We start from the raw sequence: 21,355 nt of genomic DNA, 5'->3' as shown, positions 1-21,355 counted from the left end.
GCTCACCGCCCTTTCCCATTCCAAACTCTTACCAGGTGTGTTTATAAGCTACACCAGTCTTTCTCTAGCCAAAAGTCTGGCCTCCCCTTTCAGTGAGAAAACTGAAGATTTTAGGCCTCCTTCCATTTTTTACCTCCTTCCCTATAAACATTAGTGTTATCTCTGTACCTACCCTTACCTTCTTTCCTCCGCTATCTTTGTTCATGCTCTTTGCTCTTCCTGTGAGACTTTCCTCCCCGGTTTTCACCCAGTCAAGTCATCTTGTGAGACATTCTCATCTTTCAAGACGCTTGTCTGTTCCAGTGTTATGATCTACTCTAGGAGCAGGATATTCAGGCCCATCCAGTAGTCGCACAGTGATATTACCTCTGTTTCTTTTTCATTGTCTTTCTACCCAAATGTTCTTTGAAATGCCACAGTTCTAACCTAAGATTCCTGGCAGATGTAAATCTGCCCAATGTACACTACTCCACATAATAGATCTGTCTTTTTTTTTAAAGATGTAGGATTTCCCGTCACTATATTCCAGCCCTTATTGGAAATAACTTAGTCTTATTGCTCTCTAACTCAGGTTTTGAGAAAATGGGATGATTGGACTTTGGTTCATTTTTGAGCACCACCACTGAATCAGGTGTTAAAATGGGTCGGTTTGAGTATGTGTGGTATACGAGGCAGCTCAAAAGTAGCTAACCATGAACTCAAATCTAAGTGATTATGTAAAGATGTCAGTAGACAGTGCTGTGTGCCCTGGAGGTTCTGGATGCTGGGGCCTAAGATAAAACGGATGCTCATGGAGGCTTGAAGGGGACTGCAGCCGTCCAATCAGAGAGCTTTATATGACTCTCAACATCTGAGGAAAAATGAGTTTGATATGAAGAAGAAGAATAAAAATGGTATAAGCACTGATCTGTACACATAAGGTAGTTAAAATGGTAAATTGTGTGCTATGTGTATTTTACAATTAAAAAAAATGATAGAAGTAGAGTGAAGTCCTGCAGCAGAGCAGGAGCAGTAGGGGACTGACCAGGAGTTTAGTGGGATGGGAGGCAGGTGGCAGGGATGTTAATAAGGGAAGCAGAGGAAAGGTGAGGAGTTGCATTAATGGTCAGGAAATGAGATAGAACAGAAAGATCAGGATAATCCCCTTTTTCTTTTTAAATCATGAGGCTATTAAGAGGTAAAACTGTGCAAAAGGTTCATTTACATTGTGCGAAGATGATCCATGAGCGTGATTATTTAGTTGATCCTGAAGAGCATCGCTGATTCCGACACAGTACTGGCGGAATGTTTGAAACCAGTCTTGCAGCTAGCCATTTGGTCCCCTGCAGAGAACTGAAGACCTTGCACGATCAGTCTCTGTCCGTTATCACTTTAGCTGTGTCCTGGGCTTCATTGTGGGGTGTTACTAGCCAGGAGCGAGAAAAGTCTATAGCAAAAAGCAGCAACATCCACTACAACCCCAGCAGCTTGGCAAAATCCATGATACTTTTATTCCTCCATCTTCTCACTTTGGCTCTATATACCATCTTGCTTGAGGTCTCCTTGATACATTATTTGCTCTCTTTTAATATTTATTTTTTAAAGAAGTCTAATCAGTTCACACTATGTCCTCAAAACAATTTGATGAGAAGATGAGGCCATTGGCAGTTGCATCCTAAAGTCTTTGTGTGCCATGTGGGGCCCACAGCTGCTGAAGGGCGTCCTTGATGTGGTTAGGATATGGCTTAAAAAAAATTCTCTAGAGCCAGCCCTGATGGTCTAGTAGTTAAAGTTCAGTGCCATCACTGCTTCAGCGGGCTGGGGTCCACTTCCTTGTCGCAGAACTATACCACCCATCTGTCAGTTGCCATGCAGTGGTGGCAGCTCACATAGAAGAGCTAGAAGGACTTTCAACCAAGATATACAACCATGCACTGGGGCTTTGGGGAGGAAAAAAAAAAAAGAAGTTTGGCAACAGACATTAGCTCAGGGCGAATCTTTCCCTGCAAAAAAAAAAAAAAAAAATCTCTGCTAGCCCATTGTGAGGGATACCCACATTTTAAACATAGAATTCATTAATATTAACACTCTGGTAGAAGTAGTTTCTACTCTTGCCACTTATGTGTGAAGCTGAGCTGGTACCTGGCCTCTCTGATGCAAATGAATAAGTAAAAATTTGGTGTGTCCTTCTTTTGGACAAAGAGAGGAAAGCTGTGTAACTGTTTCTATCCTATTTCTTTGCTCTCCCTTACCTCTTGATTATGTTGTTTTGTATGTTGTTTCTGGTAGATAGTTTGAGAATTTAGGTGAATTATATGTTAGTTGAGACATTTCTGTGTGAAAATATGAAGTTGTATTAAAATCAGTGATATAAAAATTCAACTTTGAAAGAATCTGGACAAACAGGAAAGAAGATAAAAAGAGCAGTAGTCTGCATCTACTGGAATATACATGGGGAAACAATAAGTTCTTTCCACATAGCCAATGGCTATTATGTGGACAGAGACCCAAGAAGAGTTACGCACAGTTGAGTCATTTGCTGGAATATGTAAATAGGTTACATGGGTTCCATCTCTTGAATTCAAATAGTTGTAATGTGATTACCCCTTTGAATTTTAAATCCTGACCCCAAAGAGGTGGAAGGAGCCAGGGTGCTTTCTGCTACAGCAGTTTAGAGAAAGAGCGAGTATGAAAATTCCTAGTGCAGTTCAACTTCCTATCACAGAGCCTTCGGAGACTTCACAAATCCTGGCACAGAATTCAGTGGTGCTCATTTTTGTGAGGTGTTTGATGTGCCATAAGGACATAAAAGTTCTCCACGATGTTCCTTTCTAGCTTTCCACTAGCCAAACATAAGCTATTCTTCAGACTCTCGTGACCCGAGTCTGTGGACTCAGCTGCCAGCTTCTGGGACCTGGACTCAGCCTTCTATTTTCCAGTGATAGAGTTTGACCACAATCTTCTCATCACATCTTTCTCCTGGAAAAGTTTAAAGCACTGAATGGGTTTTCAGTTTATGAAATTTTGATCACGTTCCAATATTGCCTCTCTCATGTCCACATATACAATGAACTGCTGGTGATTTCTTAACTTTTCAGTTACTCATTGACAAAATCTTGATTTACTCTGCAGTAGATTGACTGCATCCATTTTGCCTGTTTTGAGTATTTGCAAGAAGCCTTTTTCAAGGAGTGATTAACCTTGTTGGGTAAAGAAAGAAGGGATAAGCAGAAACTCATCAAACCTTACACCTGAGCATAGATTGAAGGAAAAACAGGAATTTTCCAATTAGATGGCATGCAGGACATTCCAAGTGGAAGAATTAAAGGCATGGAGGTGCTGCCCAGTGTGGTAAGTACAGAGACCTACCCTTAGTTGTACTGTTAGAGCCTAAGGGACAAAGAGAGATGCAGTCTTGGAGTGATGTGTATGACATGGCCGGAAGTATGAGCTAAATCTGATCATAGGGAATGAGCCCTGGGTGGTTTTACGTAGGAAAAATGACAAAACTAGACTTGTATTTTAGAAAGACCTTTTAGGATGGAGAGAAGAAGATAAGGTCGTAATATTCAAATGGAATAGCTTAGTGAAGTGAGGCTTAAACAGTGGCCAGAGTGAATTTTTTGTTAACTGTTGACCAAATTATGCGATTGCCCCTGCTTAATGTCCTCTCAATAACTTCTCTTCACATCTGGAATAAAATCAAACTCCTTAAATAGCCTTCCTGGGCTAATCTCTGCCTGCTTCTTTGTCTTTCATCTGGCTGGACTCTCCCTCCTTCAGGATGCTGCTTTCTGTCTTTTAAGCACACCAAGAGTGTTCCTGACTCAGGGCTTTTAATGTGCTCTTCCTTCTACTTGAAACACTCTTCCTCCAGGTCTTCACATGGACGCTTCCTTCTCACCAGTCAGGTCTCAGTTCTGCTGTCACCCTGACAGGCTTTCTTTAACTGTCTGTCACCCAGCTACTCCCTATCACTTTACCCCTTTTAATTTTTTTCAAAGCAGTTACCAGCATCTGAAATTTTTCATTTCTCCTCTGCCTCTCCCCAAGTAGAGTGTAAGTACCTTTGTGGGAAGGATCTTATCTGTCTTATTTGCTGCCTAGAAGAGTGCCTGGCACCAGTAGGTGTTCAATGTCATTCTTTTTGTTTTAATTTTTTGTACCTCTTTAAGGAATTACTTTAGCATTGATTTTAAGCTAAAAGAGCATTATTGTGAAGAATATGATTATAATATATTTGGCATTCCATTCTTTCTCAATATCAAATTCTCTTGATGTAAGATTTAGAAACTGCTACATATTATCTTTCAACTTTATTTATTTGTATCTATAGTTTATGTTCTGGACTGGTAGCTTCTATTCTGGGAACACCAGCCGATGTCATCAAAAGCCGAATCATGAATCAACCACGAGATAAACAAGGAAGGTAGATAGACAGTCTTCCTTATGCATGTGTTTGAAAGTCTGTAATAATATTGTCCTTTAGAGACACTTCCCTGTATTTATTCTTGGTAGAAATCGATTTGTGTGTTTATGTGTTGAACCAGGAAATTGTTTTTATGCAATTACCTGCTCTTTGTCTGATGGAAAAGTACTGTGCATTTAGGGAAATAAGCTAATTTAACCATCATGTTATTTAGACACAAGGTGTTTATTGTGACTTTATTGTTTCCGAAGAGTTTTTGAAAACATACTGTGCTGAGAATTTACAGAGCACTTTCTTCAGAAGCTTGTGACTTCCAGGAAACATGGAGAATTTGATTTCATATAAAACAGATGTTCTCTCTGGAGGATTCCAGGTGGAGTGAATTCTAAGTACAAGGCCAAGGGTGGGGTGGATCAGAAGAGTTGACTTTGAAAATATCTTTAAACTGAAGGGGTGATCTATATATACAGAATCACAAATGTTATCTGTTCTAAACTAGCAGAAAATATTTAACTTATCAGCAGTTTCCTTAAGGTTATTTTTTATTTGTATTTTATTTATACATCTATTTATGCGCAGGAAATTTAACAGCATTGTTTTGCTTCCTTTTTAGGGGACTTCTGTATAAATCATCAACTGACTGCTTGATTCAGGCTGTGCAAGGAGAAGGATTCATGAGTCTATATAAAGGCTTTTTACCATCTTGGCTGCGAATGGTAAAATTAGGTTTTTCCTTCCTTGGTTTTTGTTTTCTTTGTACTTAAATTACTTTTAATCTGTAAATATTTTCCCTTTTCTCTTCTGCTGTTTGGCATGGCCCTGCCCCCAAACCACAGTTCTTTCTTTCTTTTTTATATCTCTTTTTGTTTTCTTTTACCTCTCCTCAGAGTCATATTACCTTCCTTGGCAGATTAAGGTAAAATAATTCAGTTTCATCCAGAAATGAACGGGTTGATATTCTGTTGTTACAAAACCAGTGGGTAGATTTTCTGCAGTGTAAAATTTTTAGTAGTCTATTTAGCCAAAATATTGTAGTTGGGGAGAGGTATACAGATTTTATACCAGAGACCATCCCTATGAAAATGTTACTGTTTCAAACAAAATCTACATTAATGGCAAATGTTGCATTACTAGTTAATACTTATTACCACAAAGCTCTGCTTAGTGTGAAAACATTATGTCATTTTTATTTGGTTTGGATGTTATTTTTTACTGAAGTGAACTAAGATGTAGAATTAGATAGACTTATTTAAGTAACATAAATAAATAAAAATAAGATACTCAAGTATTTTGTAAGTTAGAAAATATTTGAGAGAATGAATGAGTTATAGGTCTGGATTCAAACAATCGATACTTTACACAATGTAATATAGTAACATTTACTGCACACCCACTCTATGCAGAGCCCTGTACTAAATGCCTGGCTCTGGGGTGAACAGAAGAGTCGCAGCTGCTGCACTGGTGCTGGAGCCTCTGGTCTGGGTGAGGGGAAAACACTGAGCAAGAAACTAGAAGGATGAATGGTAGGGAAAAGTGCATGCTGCTCTGGAAAGATATAGCAAGTAAGTGCAGCCTAGGCTGGGAGATGAAGAAAATCTTCATGGAGGAATGGACTTTTGAATTTAAATTTGAAGAATAAATAGAACTTAGCCAGGTGAAAAGGGCAGAAAGAAACATTCTACATGGAGAGAATAGTTGGAGTGGACATGGAATATGATGAGTTCAAGGAACTGAAGGAAGCCTAGAGGGCCAAGGCATAGAGACCTGGAGGAGAGCAGCACAGGGTGAGGCCAGACAGAGGCAGGGCCCAGATCCGGCAGGGCCCTGGGACCCATAAGATGGAGGGGCACTGACTTGATGACACGTGTGTTCTTTGAAAGATCATTCTGGCTGCCAAGCGGGTTGGAAAAACCTCAAGAGTACTGACAGAGGAGAGACCATGATAGCCTGGATTAGAGTGTAACAGTGGGGACAGAAGAATATAGATTCAGAAGTATTTAGGAGACAGAGATAGAAACATGACTGGGAGTGGGAAGTGGTTAGAGAAGACAAGGAGAAGTCATTCCCAGATTCCTCACCTAAGCAACCGATGATGTAATTTCCTAAAATGGGGATCATTTGCAGGGAAGATGTTGTAGACTCAGAGTGACAAGTGAGTTTCACATATCTTAATTTTTGGATGCTCATAGGACATCTAAGCAGAGATGTCTAGATGACTAGCTTAATATATCAGTCTGCATCTTTGAAAGACTAATGAGATGGCGATTTAGATTTTAGTACTGTCCATATATAGATGGTAATAAATAAATTTGTTTGAGAATCAGTGACATCACCCAGGGATAGTAGATATCTATTAACATGAAATTAATAGCCAAAGTCCTTGGCAATATCTGATACAAAAGTGTACCCAAGTTATAAAACATTATTTTGATTGTCTTGATTATACCTTGACATTGTCTCAAGTCTGTGGATATTTCTTACTGGAAAGGAGATTTTGATTTGGCTTGCATGAACCAGGCACTATTGTAAGTGCTGATACCACTAGGCAATAAAATGGAGTTTATTTTTGCACTAGATAAGCTTATAATGTGATGGAGAAGATAGATATGTAGGTAGTTATAATTACAGCAATAATAAAGCTAATGTTGCTGATTCACTTGGTATATGGCCAACACTGTGCTAATCATTTTTATGGCTTAACTCATTGAATCCTCCCAACAATCTTTTTTAGTAGGTTACTATCCTATCTGTCTTTTATAGAGGAGGACACAAAAGCTTAAAGAGTTTAAATAACTAGGCCAGGCTAGGTAGTTATGAACTAATGGAGTTGGGCATCCGACCCAGGGAGTCTGACTCCAGAGGACATAGTCTCACTAAGGAGGTTGTATTAGGGCCCTGCCAGAGGTATGAACAAAACACCGTGGGAACATGGACGGTGGAGTAAAAATGGCTTTAGCTGTTGGGAAGAAACAAGGCTTCACAGAGGCGGTATTTGATAGGAGCTTTGAAGGATCAGTAGGCATTTGTCAAGAAAAGCAGGAGGGAGCAACATGAGCCTAGGCATCAGGTCAGGTGCATATTTGGAGACCTGCAGAAAATTCAGTGTGGCTGGAGAATAGATCCTCAGAGGGTGAGAATCCTGGGGAAGTACTTAAGGACTACATTGAGAAGGACCTCGTGGGGGGCATTTAGTAGTTTAGGTGTAACCCTATAGTGAGCCAGCAGCTGCTTAACCATGGGAGCGATGTGCTAAGATTTGTTTCAGGACAGGATTACTTCAGCAACAATACAGAAGATACATTAAAAGCTAGGATACAAGAAAGGAAGTTTTGGCAGTGGTCTAGCCAGGAGATGCTTGTAGACGTGGAGAGAAGACAGCTTCTAGGAACAGTGATGGTTAACTCGACAGGACTGAGTAACTGATTCTGTGTATAAGGTGAGGGAGGGAAAGAAGGAAATGGGACTTTTAAGTTTCTAGTGTAGGAGATGGTAAGGATGGGTGAAACCATTAATGAAAAACAAATCAAGGGGCTGGCCCCGTGGCTGAGTGGTTAAGTTCGCGCGTTCCGCTGCAGGCGGCCCAGTGTTTCGTTAGTTCGAATCCTGGGCGCGGACATGGTACTGCTCATCAGACCACGCTGAGGCAGCGTCCCACATGCCACAACTAGAAGAACCCACAACGAAGAATACACAACTATGTACCGGGGGGCTTTGGGGAGAAAAAGGAAAAAAAAATAAAATCTTTAAAACAAAAACAAAAACAAAAACAAATCAAGGTCAGGAGGGATGAGGGGCAGGGAAGATATCCAAGTACAGAATACTGAGACTACTTAATCAACCCATTTTCTCTATACATGAGACTCAGGAAGTATAAATGACAAAGAAAAAAAAGAGTACTTAATACATGACCAGCACTGTGCTAAGCTCTTTACACACATTACTTTTTAAAGTCTTACAAGAGCCTAGTAAAACAGATGGTGTTATGCTCATTTTTCAAATGAGAAAACCAGGGCTCAAAGTATAAGAAACTTTCTCAGGGTCATACAGCTAGTATGTGGCAGAGCTGGGAACTGACTGCAGGTCTGTTCAACTCTAAACCCATGCTCCTAACTCTTACAGTATACTGAGTTTCTCAAAATCCTGCAGCTAATTATAGAAGTTTTAAAAGAAAAGAGACAGTGTGTGGTGATGGAGAGATGTTACTAGAGAAAGACTGGCTAACCACCAAAGATCAGCAGGATGGCATGACCTTGTTGATTTGCCACACTGTGTGACCCCGAGCATAGAAACCTGACTCATGAGCACTTGCAAGTAAATCAGCCTTGCAAATACAGACTCACTTCAGCTGAACCCATTGAAACTGATGATCGGACCACAATATCAGCTGTCACATTGAGAAACACATTTAGCAAGTGACCCAGATGCTGAAGTCCTCTGGACAGCGTGCTTCCTCCTAAATTCAAGCTATATGAGGAGCCAAGTTATAATCAGAAGGTTGCTTGCTGAACACAGATTAATAACAGGAAGAGCTTATTTGTAAACTTAATATTCAAGAGTATCAACCCACGAGTCCTGTGTTCGGCTCCACAGTAATAGGCATGAAGGACTCTGCCAGTAGTTATGGCAACAGGCAGACCAGAGAAGACAACGTGGGTTCCTACACACTTGGATCCTTTTCAATGGTACAGCTCTGCCAGTGAGGAAAAAGCAAGTAAACCCGCACTGCGCACATGCACTCCTGCTCAGAGGCGCAGTATATCCAATTTAGAGACCACTCATGTTATCTGGCTACATGATCACCCTCTTTAACTTCTATTCAAAACCCAGCTAAACTCAAGCCCAATCCCCTCCACTAGGCAGAGGTAGCTTTGCTCAATCCCTGATTAATATTTAGGCATTTGCGTATAGTTTAGTTGCTGTGTTGTTAAACCTGAGGAAGCAGTCTGATTATCAAGCAATCAGGAATCATTGCGCAGTCCATTCTTTCCTAAGACCTCTACTCCTTGATCCGATTACAGTTATGGGCTCACTCATTTTTGTTGTCACAAGAATATCGCATTGTCACAGCTTCATATTCTTTATTTTGTCTATGTCTTCATACATTTAACTGACCAAGATGTGTTCTCTTAAATCCACTATTTAGCAGATTCCCATCTACCAATATAACATGCTCAATATTTCCAAACATATATGGCATACATATTGCTTTACAAACTCTCTAACCAAATAATTTGTACATTCTAATTGCTTATGTTAATTTCTCCAGTATGATAGAGGTTCTCTCTGGTCAGTATTACCCATCACCTATGAACCAAACCAGACAGGAATTGGATCCATGACACTCTTTCTCTGCTGATTAATTCTAATCTTTACTCTGTGACTTTCCTCTGTGTCTTTAGCATTTATATCTTCTATTGTTGAATAAACCTCATCTCCTTATATATAATTCCTTTTGGTACAGTTACACCTTCATTCAAGTTAGTCAACTCTTTCTGAGCTGGAAGCTCTATTCTCTAATCTGTCAGAAATGTAAGACATGAAAATGCTTTGTAAATTATAAAGTGCTTTACAAAGGCTAAATGCCAAAATATTTGTTTTTAGGCTGAGTCGATTCCAAATGACTTCATCATTCAAAGATGTATATGCATATATGTAGAATATTTATAATTGCTTTGAAATATGCACTAACTTCTTTGGTTAATCTTTCAGACCCCTTGGTCACTGGTGTTCTGGCTTACTTATGAAAAAATCAGAGAGATGAGTGGAGTCAGTCCATTTTAAGCCCTTAAAGATACAGTGTTCAGTATCATTGAAATATGGGCACCTGCAACACACCCCCCTATTATTTCTACCTCTTTAGGAAGACACCTTTCTCCACAGAGACTGTGATTTATAGGGGGCAGCACTTTATTTTTCTCTGGAAACCCAAGTTCTGTTTGACTCCTCTTTTTGTTCAAAAGCAATCTGGTTGGATCACACAAAATGAGACCCAGCACAGCGTTTTCTAAAGAAGACTCGAATCCTGACCACTTACCTTGGGTGAGAAGATTTGACCTTTGTGATGCTATTCTGTGCTGAAGGGGCCTGCTTAGAGGAGGCATCCCAGAGGGAGACAGCATCTCAGACCCGGAGTAGACAATAGGAATGTGGAAGAATACAGACACATGGAGTGACTAAGAAAAATATATTTCATCTGTTATGTCAGTATTTACAACGGAAATTTGATAATTCACTTTTCTGTTGTTAAAGTAACATACTGTAATTTAAAGGAAGGTGAATGAAAATTCCTGAATAAACATTTTCAATTTCCCTAGTGTTGAAGGAAGTTGATGTACCTTTTCTTACAAGGAGGATGAAAACAAACAAGTCGAAATGATGTTTGGATTTCGAGGAAAGAAGCTGCTTTCTGTCAGTGCCCCTCGTTAGTTAGATCTGTTCATTGGTTAGCACTCCACTGCATATGCTGAGGACTTCCCGACAGCCACAGACTCTGAATCTTGATGAAAACAGAGAAGAGTATTTGCTTTGTTACATATCCCCTTCCAATTTGGATTTGTTGCTAGCTCTCAAGAATCTCAATATATTTAAAAAAAAAGTAACTTATTTGATTAAAGCTCCGGTGGATAGGTCCTTTTTATAAAGCAACTTGTGTTATCATCAGCCTCTCAGTGGCATTTTAAAAGCAAGGCTGAGATGAAGTCAGCCAATTCTGACATGCATCCTTTTTATCTCCCCTTCCCTAACACTAAGGGCCCTAGAGAGAGAGAGGATCAGGAATCACACTGGAGCTGTCTCCAGCCTGAGTCTCGTTCATTTTGACCAAGCTTCTTTCCTAAAAAGTGATAAGTATAAACTGCCCATGGTATATAGTTATGTCTCCAATCACTGAGTCACATCCCTTTTATCACTTTCGAAAGGTGAGAGATTTCTTCAGATTCACCTATGTACCACCTGCTCCCCAACATTAGACAATGGGCATTTCTGGATGGATGGCTGCAGTTATGAGTTGAGGCTGTAAATGTCAAAGTAGGAAAACTCAAAAAGCTCAGACCCAAGAAAGACCTTGGAGCTCACCAAACAATTTATCATGGATATGGATGATGTTGAACGTAAAAAAGTTTACAAGTGCTCTGTGGTGGCACTAATGTATAATCACTGCCATTTAAGAGAGGAAGTATACTTTAAAATACATTTTAATGTGATGCGCTAATATGCAGTGGCTGATTGTTTTTCTATAGAATTTGCACAATGTGGAGTTTAATCTCTTAAAATCTTTAGGTGGTCTACTTTTCCATTGCATTTGTCAATCTGTATGAATTGAGTTGTTAAATATGTTTAAAAAAATATTATGTACTTAAATTCCCAAATGTTCTGCACTGGAACCATTTGGGGGAACTTTTGGGTTCTTTTGTTCTATAATTTTTAAAACTAAGTAAAGACTGGATCAAAATAATTATATGCAAACTGGACCATGGAAAATTTATTTAGCTTTATTCTTTGAGGGGCTAGGCGTTGCTTAAGTACTGAGACTCTTCCTTGGTATCCAGATTCAAGATGAATAATTGGAATTTTTTAACCTGAAATGACTCCTTGGGATCATCTGGTTTACCCCTCTCATTTTACATGTTAGGAAACTGAGGCCCAGAGAAGTAGAGTTGTTCATGCTCATAAGTTACTTAGTTGCAGAGCTAAGATAAAAATACAGAGCTCCTCGTTATTATTACACCTGACAGTTACTGCACACTAATTAGTATTGAGTATATGTCTTATGTCATCTTCACAACAACCCAGTCCAATGCTCTGTCTTCCAAAAACAGATTTTTTTCTTTATGACATTCTTTGTCTTTTTCATTTTAAATGAATTTGAGTAGCCTTTAGCATAGATTTCAGAATGGAGTCACGAAGCTTGAGCTTGAACATTAAGACCCTCCATAATCTAACCAAATCCTGTATGTCCAACAGATAGATCTCACCACATTAATACTTTTCCAGTGAGATCATATTCATCAATGTATCTTGGAACTTTGCTTTATTTTTACCAACTTGAAATCATCTTGTTCCTCTCCAAAATAATCCAAAGTAAATAAAAAGGAATAAAAACTTCAGTAATTTGGGGTCCATACTGAAAGACTTAACCATTTCCATCTCACTTTCTTATTAATACTACTTCTGTATGTGGTATTTATCTGCAGCTTGGTATTAATAATACTTAATATCTAAGTTTCTTTTGCTTAGCTTCCACATTTTTTCTCCTCCCAAATGATTTTTTCCCATTGAAATATATGTTTAAATTATATACAGTTCTTTGTTCTTTATATGTATCAGTGAATAATCATATATATCCAAATAAAGAGATAACATTTCTTACATTTTCTTTTAATAAGGAATGTGTCTTTATCAAGTGTTTCAAATACTATTTGATTATAAGCCGCTAGTTGTAGGACCATGTCTTGTTTTTATACAAATCTCTATTGTCATTAATAGCATTTCTTTGCTGTTAGATACAACCAAGATTGATTATAGTTATATATAGCATGAATCAACTAATTTAGTCTTCATTATTTTAAGAATCTGTGACTATCGTAAGACTAGTCTGAAATTTCTTTCACTTTGCTAAGAAAAAGAAACAAATTCAGGGAGGTTTTAAATGTAAAGAAAATTTGCTATCCCCTCATCTTCAAGTTTTCAAGCACAACCATTTATTTACAATTGAAATAGTTATACATATTCTTCTCTGTTCATGAAAACATATTCCCTCAGGTCCTCCATAAGAAAAATGTTTAATTTTAATACTTGATGGGTAAAAATAATTGGGGGGAGGAATATTTGATTCTGCCCATTTAAACCAAGACTCTTTAAAGATAATTACTAAACAAAAATATATTATTATTAAATGCTAGGTCATGTGTTGAAAAGACTGAAGTTGAATCCTGAAGACCTTTATCCTATTTTGGGCTAATTCTGACAAAGCATTGTAATCATGATCAAGTCCCTTCACCTCTCTTGATTTCTGTTTCTTTATAAGATTAAGTGATTGAACCCTAGAATCTTAACTTGCATATACTTGAAGAGGGCCATTATATTGATGTGATGTGAAAAAAATGGGAATTAAAAAAAATTTATTAGGATTTGTTTTTCCTAGATTTAATTAATTTCTTATATTTCAAGATTGGGAAAAGTTTATTCAGGCCTTTAAGTATAATACAAACTTTTTATATGACTGGGCTCTCCCACCCAGAAATCCATCCTTCTCAGAGTAGCAGAGTTGTCTTCCTTCAGGCAACTCTGGGCACATCACCCCATATTCTTACCTTCAATTGTTCCTTCATACACACACAATAAAAAATAAAATCTTTAATACTATATCCAAGACCATCTCGATCTTACTTCAACCCATTTTTCTAACCTTTGCATATCACTGCATATGTGCACTCTACCTCCTTGTAAATACATTGCTCCATTTATTTCTCTGGAGATGCTCTTCTCTTGGCTACTTTTCATGCAGTATTCATGCTGTGCTCTCCACCTAACTTTCCTCCCAGCACTACCACCATTCATTTTCATTTTCACTGGTTAAATCCTACTTTAATATCTAGGATGATTTCTGAAGACTTCAACATCTTCCGCACCTCCATGCTCCCATAGCTTCCCCTACTGCAGATGCATGTCTGTATGGATGGATGGATACCTACTTCCCCTCTACAGAATGAACTGCTTGCAAGCAAGGACCATGTAATACATCTCTGTATCTCTTATAAACTTCAATAGAAGCCAAGTAAAAGGTATTTGTTGAATTCAGAGATTTTTGGGGGGTGGAGAGAGAAAAACATTTATGTACACACGGTTAAGTCATATGCTGTTTTCCACCTACCTTCAGAATAATTAAGTTGAGTCAATAACACTTGATTTCATTATATTCTTTACCATATTAAGTGCTTAACTGCATTTTCAAAAGATCATGTGTGTTTAAACATAATTATTATAATTTTAAGAAGTATTATCTTCATCAGTTTAATAGCTATTCCACAAAAATCTAGAATTTGGTAGTTTTAAATAATACAAAATATTTGGTTAATTGATTGATAGTTAATGAGTAAGAAAGGAGTATATATATTCTTCATTTTAGGGCGTATATGGAAATTATATCACTATTTTGGCCTTCACTGATACCATACAAATGCACATTTTACCCACTCAAGTGTTTTATTATTTCTGAATTTTGAGGAATACATGATTATTTTTCTCTCCCCATACTTTACCCCCAACAGGCTGCTGTGATTGTCAACAGCAGCAGGAGCCACTTTGAAGGCTTGATAAAAGCAGATGAAGAGGCTTAAAGATGTCTGTTTGCTGAAAATATCTGGTAACAAACAGGAATATATGTGAGTAAATATAGTGCATTATTCTGATTTTTAAAATAAATGTTTTAAAATGCCTAATTGGTTGTTAAGGGTTTTGTTTTTTCCTGGTGTATTTTTGAGTTAAAATGATAATAAATTTAGAGATTAATTCTTAATCTTTACTTTTCTCAATTGAAATAAATAGTGGCCTAATTTATAATGTCATATTTGAAATATTTATATTAGCAAAAAGGACACTCATACCTTGTCGCTATAAATTTTATTTTATGGATATTCCCTATTAATCCAGTTCTGCTATGACTAAAAAGATGGATAAGTAATAATTACAGTGATAGACATACTTACTAAGGAAAATGTTAGAATTTAAACATTAGAAAATTAGTCCCTTCTTTTTTTTTTTTTTTTTTTTTTTTTTTTTTAAAGATTTTATTTTTTTTTCCTTTTTCTCCCCAAAGCCCCCCGGTACATAGTTGTGTATTCTTCGTTGTGGGTCCTTCTAGTTGTGGCATGTGGGACGCTGCCTCAGCGTGGTCCGTTGAGCAGTGCCATGTCCGCGCCCAGGATTCGAACCGACGAAACACTGGGCCGCCTGCAGCGGAGCGCGCGAACTTAACCACTCGGCCACGGGGCCAGCCCCAGAAAATTAGTCCCTTCTTTTTTGATACCATGTTCTATTTTGATTTCCATGATACTATTCCCTCTTGTCACTTATATTTTTCATTACTACTTTTCAGTTTCTATTGGCTGTTTGCTGCCAAGTCCTTAAATTTTGGTTCTTCAACATTCTGTTCTTGGCCCTCTTATCAATGTTCACTCTCTCTCGAGGAAGAGCCACACATTTCTGTAACTTCAGCTACTACACTTAGGCTGGTAATTCCCAAATATATAATAGGCACTCAATAAATACTTGTTACTATATTATCTGTGTTCCTGGTCCTTACTCATTGCTCAAGCTTTAGTCATGTTTTCTCAATTGGCAACTGTATGTCAGGGTGGGCCACAGTCATTGTGAGCTCAAATTTCCCAGCATTAAATCAGTATCTTTTATAACAATCCTTCCTCCCTGCCCTTTAAAATATGCTCTTCCTCCAGGATTTTCTTTTGCACTACATACCCAATACTGCAGCCAAGAAACCTCAGGACATCCTTCACTTCTCATTTGTTTTCTTTACTTAGTGTCCAAAATGCTTAAATCCGTTTATGAAAAAGAAAACTACAGACCAGTGTCTCTTATGAACACAGATGCAAAAGTCCATAAGCACCACTTTACACTCATTAGGATGGCTATTATTAAAAAATTTAAAAAATTAAGTGTTGGTGACGATGTGGAGAAATTGGAACACTGAATTGCTGGTGAAAATGTAAAATGCTACAGCCGCTATACAAAACAGTATGGGGTTTCTGAAAAAATTAAACATAGAATTATCATATGATCCAGCAATTCCATTTCTAGGTATATACCGAAAAGAATTGAAAGCAGGGACTTGAACAGATATTTGTACACCAGCGTTCACAGCAGCATTTTTCACAGAGCCAAAAGGAGGAAACAGTCCAAAAGTCTATTGATAAATGGATGAATGGATAGATAAAATGTGGTATATACATAGAATGGAATATTTTTTTGGCCTTAAAAAGGAAGGAAATTCTGGGACATGCTACAACATGGATGCATCTTGAAAACATTATACTGATTAAAATAAGCCAGAACAAAATGGGCACATATTGTATGATTCTACTCATGTGAGATACCTAGGATAATCAAATTCTTAGAAACAGAAGTTGAACAGTGGTTACCAGGGGTGGAAATGGAGTAGAAGGAAGTCAATGTCTAATGGGTACGGAGCTTCAGTCTGGGATGATGAAAGGTTCTGGAGAGGGATGGTGGTGATGGTTGCACAACTATGTCAAGGTACTTAATGCCACTGAACCATACACTTAGAAATGGTTAAAATGTAAGTTTTATGTATATTTTATTACATTAGAAAACAGCTGAAAAAATTTAAAAATCATTAGAAGTGAAAAAATATTAGCAGATTGAATTTAGCATTATAAAAACAAGAGAATACATCATACCTAAGTGGGGTTCATCCCAGGAAGACAGGTTGGTTCAACATTCAAAAATCAATCAATATAATTCACCTTATTAACAAACAAAAAGAGAAAACAACATATCGTCTCAATAGAATGTGAAAGGGTATATGACAAAATTCAATATTCTTTCATGATAAAAGTTCTCAACAAACTAGGAACAGAAGAGATTTTCTTCAACCTGATGAAAGGGATCTAAGTAAAACCTATAGCTAACATCACACTGTGAAAGACCGAAGGCTTCCTCCTAAATTAAGAACGAGACAAGAATATCCATTCTCACCATTTCTACTCAAAACTGTATTAGAGGTCTTAGCTATTGCAATGAGGCAAGGAAGAGAAATAAAAGGCATATATATTGGAAAGGAAGATATAAAACTGCCTTTATTCATAGATGGTATAATTATGTGGAAAGTCCCAAGGAATCTACAAAAAAGCTGCTAGAATTAATAAGTGAGTCTTAGCAAAGTCACAAGATATAAAGTCAATATACAAAAAGAAATATATTGCTGTACTACCAATAAAAAATTGGAAATTTTTTTATTTAAAATTTAAAAAATTCATTTACAATAACATCAAAAAACAGGAAAAACTTAGAGATAAATCTAAAAAAATGTGTGCAAGACTTGTTCACTGAAAACTACAAAGCATTGCTGAAAGAAAGTAAAGAAGACCTCAATTAATGGAGAGAGAAACTGTGTCCATGGATTGAAAGACTCAATACTGCTCAGAAGTCAATTCTCAAATTGATCTCTATCTGCAATGCAATCCTCATAAAAATCCCAACAGGTTATCTTTTTTTTGCAGAAATTGACAAGTGTATTCTAAAATACGTATGGAAAAGCAAAGACCTTGAATAGCCCAGTGAGGAAAAAGAACAAAGTTGAAGGATTCATATTACTTACTTTCAAAATTGACTTTTAAGCAGTTTAAAATGACAATAAGACAGTGTGGTATTGGCATAAAGATAGATATATAGATGAATGGAACAGAATAGAAAGTCAAGGAATAGACCCACTCACATATGGTCAACTAATTTTTGGCAAATGTGCCAAGATAATTTAATCAGGAAAGTATAGTCTTTGCTACAAATGACACTATAACAATTGGATATCCATATGCAAAAACAGAATAAAACAAAACCCTCAGTGCTTCTCTCACAACACATACAAAAATTAATTCAAAATGGATCATGGACCTAAATACAAGAGCTAAAATTATAAAACTTGTAGAAGAAAACTTTGAAAGTTTTTTTTAACCTTGGTTTAGGCAAAGATTTCTTGGGACACAGAAACTACCACCTAGAAAAGAAAAAAATACGTGAATAGCTTGATTTCATCAAAATTACAAACTTTTTTCTTCAAAAGACACTACTAAGGAAATAAAATGACAAACCATACACTGAGAGAAAATACATGCAGAACGCATATCTGATAAAGTACTTGTAATCAGAATATATAAGAGCACTTACAACTCAAAAATAAGGTGACAAACAACTCCTTTAAAAATGGACGAAAGAGTTGATCAGATACTTCACCAAGGAAGATATCTGATGACAGATAAACACATGTAGAATGTTCAACATCATTAAGAAAATACAGATTAAAACCACAATGAGATACCACTACCGAACACAAGAATGGCTAAAACGAAAAAGACTGACGATACCAAGTGCTGATGAGGATGCAGAGCGGCTCATATGTTGTTGGTAGGAATGCAAAATGACAGACATTTTGGAAAATAATTTGAAAGTTTCTTATAAAGTTAACATACATTTACCATATGACACAGCAATCTCACTCCTACTATTTAACCAAGGGAAATAAAAACTTATGTCCACACAAATATGTGTATATGAATGTTTACAGCAGCTATATTGGTAATCACCAAAAACTATCTATAATCTATTGAATTGATGTGGTATGTCTATACAATGGAAAAATATTCAACAATAATAATAAACTACTGATACAGACAACATGGATGAATTCAAAAGCATTATGCTAAGTGATGGAAGTTTGACACAAGAGGCTACAAACTGTGTGATTCCATTTATCTGACACTCTGGAAAAGACAAAACTTATAGGGACAGTGATTGCCAGCGACAGTGGTTGCCAATGGTTGATAGGGACTGAGCCCATGAGGGAGGGAGGGGATAGATTGCAAAAAGGCATAAGGGAACTATTTAGATAATGAAAATGTTTTCTATTTTAGCTGTGGTGGTGTACATTTACAACTGTATGCATTTGTACATGTGTAGTGCTGTGCATTTACGTTGAATACAAACGCACACTGTATACAAATGTATAACTGTACAATTGTCAAAACATCATCAAACTGCACAATAAAAGGGTGAGTTTTACTGTATGTAAATTATGCCTCAAACCCAATTTTTAAAAAGTCTAATTTAAGGGGCTGGCCCCATGGCCGAGTGGTTAAGTTCATGCGCTCCGCTGCAGGCAGCCCAGTGTTTCGTTGGTTCGAATCCTGGGCGCAGACATGGCACTGCTCATCAAAGTACGCTGAGGCAGCGTCCCACATGCCACAACTAGAAGGACCCACAACGAAGAATATACAACTATGTACCTGGGGGCTTTGGGGAGAAAAAGGAAAAAAATAAAATCTTTAAAAAAAAAAGTCTAATTTAAGATTTTTTAATCTTTAAGAGAACTTTTTCAAATTTTTATTTTATTCAATATTACTAATAACTATTACTACATTTTTATTTTAGTCAATATTACTAATTACTAATTTTATTCAATAATTACTAATAGTTATATGTCTACTGTTGTGAGCCCTTTACATATATTGGGTCATCCGATATTCATAATAAAGTTAAGTAAAATTCCATTTTTAGATGAGGAAACTAACTCAAAAGTTCACTGTCCATGTCACCCTGAGATAAGAAACAGGGACTTTCAAAATCTGAAGCCTTTGCTTTTTCCACTATGTTTTGTTGCATCTCAAGTATTTATTTAATGCAAACATGTTAACTGTACTTACATTAGTTCATGCCTCAGAACTACGTGTGTCCTTACATTCATTTTCAGATGTGGAAACAAGAAGATAGATAAATAATTTGCTTTGGCTTGCTTTTTCTACTCTAATTGTCCCCCTATAATGGCATAGTCTTGAATTATTTGTGTGTGTGTATTCTAATGAAACTTTAGTTATGGACACTAAAATCTGAGTTTCATAGAATGCTTTTTAAAATTTTAATTTTGAAAAAATTTTAGATTCACATAAAGTTGAAAAAAATGTACAAGAAAGTCCCATGCGCCTTTCACTGAGTCCTCTCTAATTTTAACATCTTCCACAACTGTAGTACACAATCAAAACCAGCAAAGCGACATATAATCCACAGATTCCGATTTCACCAGTTTTACAAGCATCTGTGTGTGTCTAATTCTATGCAATTTTATCACCTTTGTAACCATCTTTGTAACCATGCTTCCTGTAACCATCACCACATTCAGAATACAGAACAGCTGCATCGCAAGGCTCCCTCATGCTCCCCACTTTATAGGCACTCACCCCCTCTCCCCCATCCCTAATGCTTGGCAACCACTAATCTGCTCTGTATCTCTATATTTCTGTTGATTCAAGAATATTATATAAATGAAATCATACAGTATGTGACCTTTTGGGATATATATATATATATTTTTTTTCACTTAGCATAATTCCCTGAGAAACTTCCCAGTTGTAGCATATATCAATAGTTCATTTCTTTTATTTTTTATTGCTGAGTTGTATCCAGTGGAGTGGATGTACCACAGTTTGCTTAAACATTTACTCCTTGACACTTGGGTTGTTTTCAGTTTTTAGCTCTTAGGAATATAGCTGCTGTAAACATATTTGTACAGGTTTTTGCATGAACATAAGTATTCATTTCTCTGGGATAAATGCCCAAGAGTGTAATTGCTAGGTCATATGGCGAGTACATATTTAGTTTTTAAAAAGTGGCTGCACCCTTTTACATTCCACCAGCAACGTGGGGAAAGAAGCATTTAACAGTCTCCGTATACTCTCATACTTCATTTTAACCCTAGTAAGTCTTATCAATTCAGGCGATCAAACAGGTTCCTAGAGGACAGGATAAGCACCTCGCTCCAGGTCCCAACACCGAAAGAGCATCAGCAAACCCCGGCCCCGCGGGGCTCAGGCGCCCTCGACCGCCTCAGGCGGGAGCCGCGGGCCTCGGAGCGCAGGGCCACTTGGCCAGGCACATGCCCTCGGCGCCTCCATCCCTCCTTCCCGTTTCTGGCTCACGGGCTCCGTCAGCATGCGCCGGACAGCCGAAAGCGAAGTCCCTTTCGGGCCTGGCGCTCACCGCAGCCCGCTGCCAGGCCTTCCCCGCCTGCTCCCGGGTGGCCGGCGCCCTGAGGAGGAGCAGGCCGCGTCCGGGTCCGGCCACCTCTAGGCCTCCTGGACGGCCCAGAAGCCCCGCCTGCCTGCCCCCGGCCTCCCCCTCGCCGGGACCACCCCCGGGGGCGCG

General features: G+C 37.8%; 1 protein-coding gene across 7 annotated transcripts in view; it reads left to right on the top strand.

Annotated features, from left to right (window-relative positions):
* SLC25A27 (solute carrier family 25 member 27) overlaps positions 1–14,847 on the top strand; it is a 29,098-nt gene extending 14,251 nt beyond the window's left edge. Inside the window, exons 7-11 of one of the 7 annotated variants that reach the window (XR_011504956.1) lie at positions 4,316–4,408; positions 4,660–4,781; positions 5,022–5,124; positions 14,005–14,190; positions 14,677–14,847. Coding sequence is in view for 3 of the 7 variants with exons in the window: in XM_014837507.3 (XP_014692993.1) it covers positions 4,316–4,408; positions 5,022–5,124; positions 10,118–10,189 (268 nt within the window). In the remaining 4 variants the exon portion in view is untranslated. Of the gene's footprint in view, positions 1–3,111; positions 3,320–4,315; positions 4,409–4,659; positions 4,782–5,021; positions 5,125–10,117; positions 12,776–14,004; positions 14,191–14,676 lie in introns of those variants that run through there. The other 6 variants (XR_011504955.1, XR_011504957.1, XR_011504958.1 and 3 more) reach the window with 6 other exon arrangements.
* Positions 14,848–21,355: the final 6,508 nt, after the last annotated feature.

This window comes from Equus asinus, chromosome 8 (assembly GCF_041296235.1).
Source record: "Equus asinus isolate D_3611 breed Donkey chromosome 8, EquAss-T2T_v2, whole genome shotgun sequence".
NCBI lineage: Eukaryota > Metazoa > Chordata > Mammalia > Perissodactyla > Equidae > Equus > Equus asinus.
This window is presented reverse-complemented; position numbering and strand designations above follow the sequence as displayed.